Source organism: Haplochromis burtoni, unplaced genomic scaffold, assembly GCF_018398535.1.
Source record: "Haplochromis burtoni strain Fernald_Lab_line unplaced genomic scaffold, NCSU_Asbu1 Contig_542, whole genome shotgun sequence".
Lineage (NCBI taxonomy): Eukaryota > Metazoa > Chordata > Actinopteri > Cichliformes > Cichlidae > Haplochromis > Haplochromis burtoni.
This window is the reverse complement of record NW_024582903.1, coordinates 198,102-207,217: the sequence shown is the minus strand read 5'-3', so window position 1 is coordinate 207,217 and position 9,116 is coordinate 198,102. Positions and strand designations below refer to the sequence as shown.

The following is a 9,116-nucleotide window of genomic DNA, read 5'->3' as shown; positions in this document are numbered from 1 at the left end:
TTATTTCATTTTTACTTGCTGCCAGGAACGTTTGGGGCCTGTTGGGTTGCACCTGCGCTCACATCACATCACAAAATAAAATGTATAAAATAAAAAATAAAATAAATATAATAAAATAACGTGTTAAATGGGTGGAAATCCCTAGATCAATGTTTAAATTAACACTCACGCATTGACTCTGTCGGCTATGTTTTGCCATGCATGCTCCCTTTCTTTTGCAGCTGAGGCTGTGTTACTTTTTTTCTGCAAAATTTGCATGTTATCGGCATATGCTGCCATCAGAATTTCGGCCTCAAGCGCTGTAAAATACATTGACCGCGCCTTCTTTCCCTCCGTCTCCATGGTGACTCGCTTAATCTGTGCTCCACTAATCAGGGCTTTATGTATCCTCGTGCGCGCGCTTAACTTGGGGTTAAAGCAACTCCGCGTTGACTGAACTACTTGTTATCAGCCTTTCTGAAACCGAATATTCCGAGTTGGACAGTTCGGGGTTACTCAACCCTGAGTATCGTTTTTCACTCTGAGTTTTCTAAACCGGCTTCCTGAAATAGGGCCCAGGTCCTGAAGAGTCATCAGTCTGTAACAGCTTCTTCCGGTCTTCAGTCGTCCATCAGCAGTGGACAGACTGGGATGATGATTTATCTAAATCAACGTGAATTCAATTCATTTTTCAGCAACAAATCACAACAACAGACTGAAGGCTCTGCCTCCCATTCTACTTTTAAATACTCTAGGAACAACAAGTAGGCCTGCAGAGCGAGAGCGAAGTGCTCTAATAGGGTGATATGGTACTACAAGGTCATTAAGATAAGATGGGGCCTGATTATTTAAGACCTTGTATGTGAGGAGCAGGATTTTGAATTCTGGATTTAACAGGAAGCCAAAACAGGAGAAATCTGCTCTCTCTTTCTAGTCCCTGTCAGGACTCTTGCTGCAGCATTTTGGATCAGCTGAAGGCTTTTCAGGGAGTTTTTAGGACTTCCTGATAATAATGAATTACAGTCGTCCAGCCTGGAAGTAATAAATGCATGAACTAGTTTTTCAGCGTCACTCTGAGACAGGATATTTCTAACTTTAGAGATGTTGCACAAATGGAAGAAAGCAGTCTTACATATTTGTTTAATATGTGCGTTGAAGGACATGTCCTGGTCAAAAATGACTCCAAGGTTCCTCACAGCGTTACTGGAGGCCAAGGTAATGCCATCCAGAGTAAGAATCTGGTTAGATACCATATTTCTAAGCTTTTCAGGGCCGAGTACAATAACCTCAGTTTGATCTGAATTAAGAAGCAGAAAGTTAGCGGCCATCCAGGTCTTTATGTCTTTAAGACATTCCTGCAGTTAACTCTGTAGATTTTTTCTGGACATGCGCCCAGGTTCGAGTCCGACCCGCGGTTTGCTGCAGGTCTTCCCCTCCCTCTGCTGTCCTGTCCCTCTTCGGCGCTCTGAAGCCGGAGGGCTGAAGTTTGTCTGAGAGACAGAAAGAGAGAAAGCAGCTGAACCCTGGCAGCTCTTCGTCATCGCTCGCGCTCGCTGGATCGCTCGTGCCTGTGAGGGTTTCTGGGTGTCGTACCGCTGTGAAGCTCAACACAGCTCATAAAGCTCTGCTATCTGTAACCGCCCAGCACGTTTCCACGGTACCATTTAAAAACAAAAATACCAAATCACATTTTTCACCTCGCTTTAACCACTGGTTTTATCAGGCGGACATGTTTTGTTGTCACTGCTTAGCTAGCGTTTCGTTAGCAGTGAGCACGGCCACGTTTAGGATAAACGTGTAGAAACTTCACTCCTGAGAGCAGATCTGCTCCTCCTGAGCGCCATCCGGTGGCACCTCTGAGTACTGCCTGGCACAGTTAAATACCGCCCACGACCCACCCCAACCCCACCCCGGAGTGAAGGAGAGAGGCGGAGGCGTGATATGATTCTTTTATTTGTTTTGTGTCTGATGTCACTGTGACATCAGCTCGCAGGAAACCGCTGCCATACAAAACACAATCAGCTGAGACGACAGACAGACGACAGGTTCACTCGTTAAATAAACGCCGAGCCGCTCTGGGTGACCCCTCTCCCCGCAGAGTTCGCAGCCAATCAGCTTGCAGCAGATCACCTGAGCAGCAGGTGAGAGTTCAGAGAAGAAAAAGTCCTCCGGTCCGCTCTAGATGCCGATTAGCTGCTGCGACACATCATAATGGAGGGGGCGTGGTTATGTCAGTGGTGGGTACGGTCAGTAAGCAGTGGGTGGAGCGTCACAGGTAACCCTCCTTCTTGAACTGCTCGTGCAGGATGTCCCGGTACTCATCGAACCCGCCGTCGATGCGCCGCACCTTCCCGCCTTCACACACCCACAGCTCCTTACACACCATCCTGATCAGACGCTCGTCATGTGACACCAGGATGACCCCGCCCTGAAACACGTGACATCACACAGGTGAGAACGCACGCACGCGCACGCGCACACACACACACACACACACACACACCTTGAATTTGTTCAGAGCCTTAGCGAGCGCCTCGATGGTCTCCATGTCCAGGTGATTGGTCGGCTCGTCCAGGATATAGAAGTTTGGGCTGGAGGACACAAAGATGACATCATCACCATCAAAACCACAATAACAGGTTAATCAATCTAGCTGGGAGTGCGTTCACAGGAAGAGGCGGAGTCACGTCCAGCCACGTCAGATTTCAACAGCAAGCGCTTTGAGAAGAGTGTGACTGCATCCTCAGCACCGCCTGCTCCGTCCTTCAGCCACAGCAGTGATGATGAAGTCTGACAGATTTCTTCCAGACATGTCTCACACACACACACACACACACACACACACACACACACACACACACACACACAGCAGCACACACACACACACACACAGCAGCCACACACACACACACACACACACACACACACACACACACACACACACACAGCACAGACACACACACACACACACACAGACACACACACACACACACACACACACACACACACACACACACACACACACAGCACACAGCACAGCACACACACACACACACAGACACACACACACACACACACACACACACACACACACACACACAGACAGACAGCACACACACACACAGACAGCACACACACACACACACGACACAGACAGACAGACACACACACACACACACAGACACACACACAGTCACACACACAACACACACACACACACACACACAGACACACACACACACACACACACACAGACAGACAGACAGACAGACACACACACACACACAGACACACACACAGACAGACACACACAGACAGACAGACAGACACACACAGACACAACACACACACACAGACAGACACACACAGACACACACACACACACACAGACAGACACACACACACACACACACACAGACACACACACACACACAGACAGACACACACACACACACAGACAGACACACACACACGCTCTGATCTGTCTTTACCAACAACATTTTGTTCAGCGCTCTCGTTATTAAAAGGAAACTGAAAGGACGTGTTTCATTCTTCAGTCTCGTGTCTTTGCAAAGCTCAACTCTTCCATCAGACTTACTGTACATTAAATGTTCTGCAGAGTCAGCAGATGGAGCAAAAACACAAACACACTGATGACTGCCGTGTGTTTCTAATAGGCATCGTATTTAAAGGAAGGTTTGTTGCCTCTATGTTTACTTACATCAAACCTGTGGAAACACTATGGCTGCATCATTTTAACATTTTTTTAGTCCCGCCCACTCTGTGTCAACAGTCTAGCTCCGCCCCTGTGTTGGACCCTCTGAAGAAATGGTAAATGGCCTGTATTTGTATAGCGCTTTACACTACATTCAGTCATCCAGTTACCATGGCATGGTCATCTGAGCGAAGGCCACGCGGCTCTTCTGTCCTCCTGATAGGCTGGCCACCGGCCTCGTGGCCAACTCCCCCGTGATACCGTAACCTCCCAGCTGGTGGCGGTACTCCTCCTCGGTCCGACCTGCGATGCAAACGCAGCAGCCCATCAGAGCGCGACGTGGAGCTGCCAATGGTATTGTTGATGGCGCTGTTGCTATAGTTACCGGGGAACTTGTTGAGGAGCAGCTCCACAGAGCAGACGTTCAGGTCCAGCTGGTCCACATGGTGCTGACTGAAGTAACCGATCTTCAAGTTCCTGAGGCGAAAAGATGAGCAGCAGGCATGTTTAGATTAGCGAGCGCGTCTCGATTATCAGCACTCGCTGACAATCGCTCCGAGCACGAGCAGATCCCACAAACAGCGCATGAACAATGGCGCGTCCTCAGTCTGAACCCGCAGGCCCGATAAACAGAACGGAGCACTCGGAAACAAAGAATGAAACAGGTGCAAAGGCTGGAACACATCACAGGTAGAAACAGGAAGAGGAGGAGCCAAGAGGGAGAAAATGTTAAACCTTCCTAAAAACAGCGCAGGCAGTCCCTTAAAGAGCGAGTGGAGAGAAAGAAAGGCTTCCTGCACAGTGTACAGAGATCCAATAAGATGCAACCAACAGACCCCTCTGCTCTGATTGGTCCACTGGTCGTCTTACCTGTGAGCCTGCCTGACTCCGTTGACCGGGGTCAACTCGCCCATCAGCAACTTGAGGACGGTGGTTTTACCAGCACCGTTTTCACCGACCTGCCGAGAAACACAACAGCCCAAACAGCGAGCTGATTAATGACTGCACTTCCTGTTGTACCTCTGAATCATGTCTCACTCTGCATAGGCGCCCAGTGCTCACTTCCTGTCTGAGTACTGATATCTGTGCATGCCTCTTTGAGAACTCATCTTAGTCAATAATTAGTTTGTAATTGCTGCATCACACCACCCGGTGGAGCCACCTATCGTGTTCAGGAGACGCTCGCCAACGTTTGTGTCTGACGGTACAGTGCAGACCTGACGCTCTGCGGCCTGTCAGTCCATCCCTGAGCTAACAAGCTAACCTGGAGCCATGCCAGCTAAGCCAGCCACACCTGAAGGTCTCTCCACTCGCACAACGCTCTCTGCTGACTCATTGCCGTCAGCTGTAAAGCACTATACGCTGACCGTGGCGACACCGTGAAGTCACCATGGTGATAAGACCGTGAAGGTCACGACACAGTGCTGTCACACATACGATGCAGATCCGAGAGTCGAGGTCAGCTGACAGGTTGAGTCCGGAGAACAGCGGCTGGTCTTTACTGTAGTAAAACTCGACTTCATCCAGCTGCAGGATGGGCGGAGATAACTTCTCAAAGTTATCTGGAAACCTGAAGCGACACACAGCATGTCAGCTAGTCCAAGCTTTACTGCCACAGTGATCATTGGGGGTCAGAGGTCATCTTCTTACCTGAGCGTGACTTCAATTTCCTTCTCGATGGGCTTTAGCTCAGGTCTGCGGGAGAAAGCAAGCATTAGCTTACAGACAGGCAGCACAGACACCAGATCAAGGCGAGGAGGGCGAGGAGCACTCACAGCTTCTCCAGGAGTTTGAGTTTACTCTGCACCTGAGCTGCTCGGTTAGCGTTGTACCGAAATCTGTCGATGAAAACCTGAAAGACACACAGCAGCCGTTCACCAAAACTACATCAGCTCTGTGACACAGAATCACCTGACAGACAGTCTGTGATTCAAGCTGTCTGTGAGCAGCACGTCCTACAGACGCACTGAGTCACTGACATGAAACAACGAAGAGACACCAACAAGGCAGGCATACCGTGGAGCACCTGTTTGTACCCGTCTGTACTGTCTGTACCTGTGTGTGCCTGTCTGTATCTGTGTGTACTGCCTGTACCTGTGTATATTGTCTGTACTGTCTGTACCTGTGTGTACCTGTGTGTACCTGTCTGTACCTGTGTGTACCTGTGTGTACCTATGTGTACCTGTGTGTAACTGTGTGTACTGTGTGTACCTGTCTGTACTGTCTGTACCTGTGTGTATTGTCTGTACTTGGGTGTACCTGTGTGTACCTGTCTGTACATGGGTGTACCTGTGTGTACTGTCTGTACCTGTGTGTACTGTCTGTACCTGTGTGTACCTGTGTGTACTGTCTGTACCTGTGTGTACTGTCTGTACCTGTGTGTACCTGTGTGTACCTGTGTGTACCTGTCTGTACTGCCTGTACCAGTGTGTACCTGTCTGTACTGTCTGTACCTGTGTGTACTGTCTGTAAATGGGTGTACCTGTGTGTACCTGTCTGTACCTGTGTGTACCTGTGTGTACCTGTGTGTACCTGTTTGTACTGTCTGTACCTGTGTGTATTGTCTGTACTTGTGTGTATTGTCTGTACCTGTGTGTATTGTCTGTACTGCCTGTACCTGTCTGTACTGCCTGTACCTGTCTGTACTGTCTGTACCTATGTGTATTGTCTGTACCTGTCTGTACTGTCTATACCTGTCTGTACTGTCTGTATCTGTGTGTACCTGTCTGTACCTGTGTGTATTGTCTGTATCTGTGTGTATTGTCTGTATCTGTGTGTATTGTCTGTACCTGTCTGTACTGTCTGGACCTGTGTGTACCTGTCTGTACTGTCTGGACCTATGTGTATTGTCTGTACCTGTGTGTACTGTCTGGACCTATGTGTATTGTCTGTACCTGTGTGTACCTGTCTGTATCTGTCTGTACCTGTGTGTATTGTCTGTATCTGTGTGTACTGTCTGTACCTGTGTGTACCTGTCTGTACATGGGTGTACCTGTCTGTACTTGTGTGTAACTGTGTGTACTGTCTGTACTGTCTGTACCTGTGTGTACTTGTCTGTAAGTGTGTGTACCTGTGTGTATCGTCTGTACTTGTGTGTACCTGTCTGTACTGTCTGTACATGGGTGTACCTGTGTGTACCTGTGTGTATTGTCTGTACCTGTGTGTACCTGTCTGTACCTGTGTGTACCTGTGTGTACCTATGTGTACCTGTCTGTAACTGTGTGTACTGTGTGTACCTGTCTGTACTGTCTGTACCTGTGTGTACCTGTCTGTACATGGGTGTACCTGTGTGTACCTGTCTGTACCTGTGTGTACTTTCTGTACCTGTGTGTACCTGTCTGTACATGGGTGTACCTGTCTGTACATGGGTGTACCTGTCTGTACCTGTTATGTACTTGTGTGTAATGTTACTGTGTGTACCTGTCTGTACTGTCTGTACCTGTGTATTGTCTGTACTTGTGTACCTGTCGTGTACTGACTGTGTACCTTTGTACTGTCTGTACCTTGTGTACGTTCTGTACTGTTGTACCGTTACTGTCTGTACCTGTGTGTACCAGTCTGTACATGGGTGTACCTGTGTGTACCTGTTGTACTTGTGCTGTACTGTGTGTACCTGTCTGTAACTGTGTGTACTGTCTGTACCTGTCTGTACTTGTGTGTACCTGTGTGTACTTGTCTGTAAGTGTGTGTACCTGTGTGTACCTGTCTGTACATGGGTGTACCTATGTGTACCTGTGTGTATTGTCTGTACCTGTGTGTACCAGTCTGTATCTGTCTGTACTGTCTGTATCTGTCTGTATCTGTCTGTACCTGTGTGTACCTATGTGTACCTGTCTGTTACTGTGTGTACCTGTGTGTACTTGTCTGTGAGTGTGTGTAACTGTGTGTATTGTCTGTACTTGTGTGTACCTGTGTACCTGTCTGTACTGTCTGTACCTGTGTGTATTGTCTGTACTTGTGTGTACCTGTGTGTACCTGTCTGTACCTGTCTGTACCTGGGTGTACCTGTCTGTACCTGTGTGTACTGTCTGTACCTGTCTGTACCTATGTATACCTGTGTGTACTGTCTGTACCTATGTGTACTGTCTGTACCTGTGTGTACTGTCTGTACCTGTCTGTACCAGTGTGTACCTGTCTGTACTGTCTGTACCTGTGTGTACCTGTATGTGCTGTCTGTATTGCAGCTGGGCCTCGTACTCTCTCTGCTGGTTCTTCAGTCGGTCCTCTTTGGTTTTAATAAAATTTTCGTAGTTGCCGCGGTAACTGTCAAGCCTCTGGGAGTGCAGGTGGATGATGTCTGTGACCACGGCATTCAGGAAGTTTCTGTCGTGGGAGACGACCAGGATGGTGGACTGCCAGGTCTGCAGGGGAGGGATGACTTATGAGGTTAGTGCAGCTGAGATAACCGACGCAGCCTGCCTCGTTCACTGACACCACCGCACAAACGTTTTAAACCTACAGTCTGAATATGGCCACGCCCCAGTTTCTCCTCATTAGGAAGCAGGCTGACCTGTTTTCATCAATGTGGTCTGAACACGTCCAGCATTAACACTGAGTGACAGGGATCGTTATCAGGACGTGAGGTGACATCGTCAGGATGTGTAAACAAACTGAGGTGAGAAGAATCCATGTGTGAGAGAAACACTCACGCACACGTCTGTGAGCGAGGCCGCTGTTTGCAGAGAGAGGCTAACCTTACCTGCAGGTAGTTCTCCAACCACAGAATAGCTCTGACATCCAACATGTTGGTGGGCTCTGAAACACAAAACATGGAGAATACGTCACAGACCACCTCCTCCCATCACAGCTGCAGCGAGGGAGGTGTGACTCACCATCAAGCAGCAGGAGGTCGGGCCTGCAGAAAAGAAACCAGAGAAGAAGAAATCATCAGCTGAGCATCGATCTGTAGACTCCCATCATCTTTACCCTGTGTGTCTCTGTGTGTGTGTGACTGTGTGTGTGTGACTGTGCGTGTGTGTGTGACTGTGCGTGTGTGTGTGACTGTGCGTGTGTGTGTGACTGTGCGTGTGTGTGACTGTGTCTCTGCGTGTGTGTGACTGTGTCTCTGCGTGTGTGTGACTGTGTCTCTGCGTGTGTGTGACTGTGTCTCTGCATGTGTGTGTCTCTGTGTGTGTGTGACTCTGTGTCTGCATGTGTGTGACTCTGCGTGTGTGTGTCTCTGCGTGCGTCTGACTGTGTGTGTGACTCTGCGTGTCTGTGACTGTGTGTGTGACTCTGCGTGTCTGTGACTGTGTGTGTGACTCTGCGTGTCTGTGACTGTGTGCGTGTGTGTGTGTGACTCTGCGTGTGTGTCTCTGCGTGTGTGTGTGTGTGACTCTGCGTGTGTGTGTGTGTGTCTCTGCGTGTGTGTGACTCTGTGTGTGTGTGTGTGACTCTGTGTGTTTCTGTGCGTGTGTGTGTG

At 49.0% G+C, this 9,116-nt stretch overlaps 1 protein-coding gene across 1 annotated transcript in view; it reads right to left on the bottom strand.

Annotated features, from left to right (window-relative positions):
• Nucleotides 1–1,914: 1,914 nt before the first annotated feature.
• Nucleotides 1,915–9,116, bottom strand: part of LOC102314242 (ATP-binding cassette, sub-family F (GCN20), member 3) — a gene marked incomplete in the record, with an annotated part of 18,322 nt that continues 11,120 nt past the window's right edge. Inside the window, 11 exon segments of the mRNA XM_014329401.2 lie at nt 1,915–2,407; nt 2,483–2,570; nt 3,865–3,997; nt 4,080–4,171; nt 4,565–4,653; nt 5,132–5,264; nt 5,345–5,389; nt 5,470–5,546; nt 7,855–8,055; nt 8,394–8,449; nt 8,527–8,549. Of these exon segments, the coding sequence (XP_014184887.1) occupies nt 2,249–2,407; nt 2,483–2,570; nt 3,865–3,997; nt 4,080–4,171; nt 4,565–4,653; nt 5,132–5,264; nt 5,345–5,389; nt 5,470–5,546; nt 7,855–8,055; nt 8,394–8,449; nt 8,527–8,549 (1,096 nt within the window).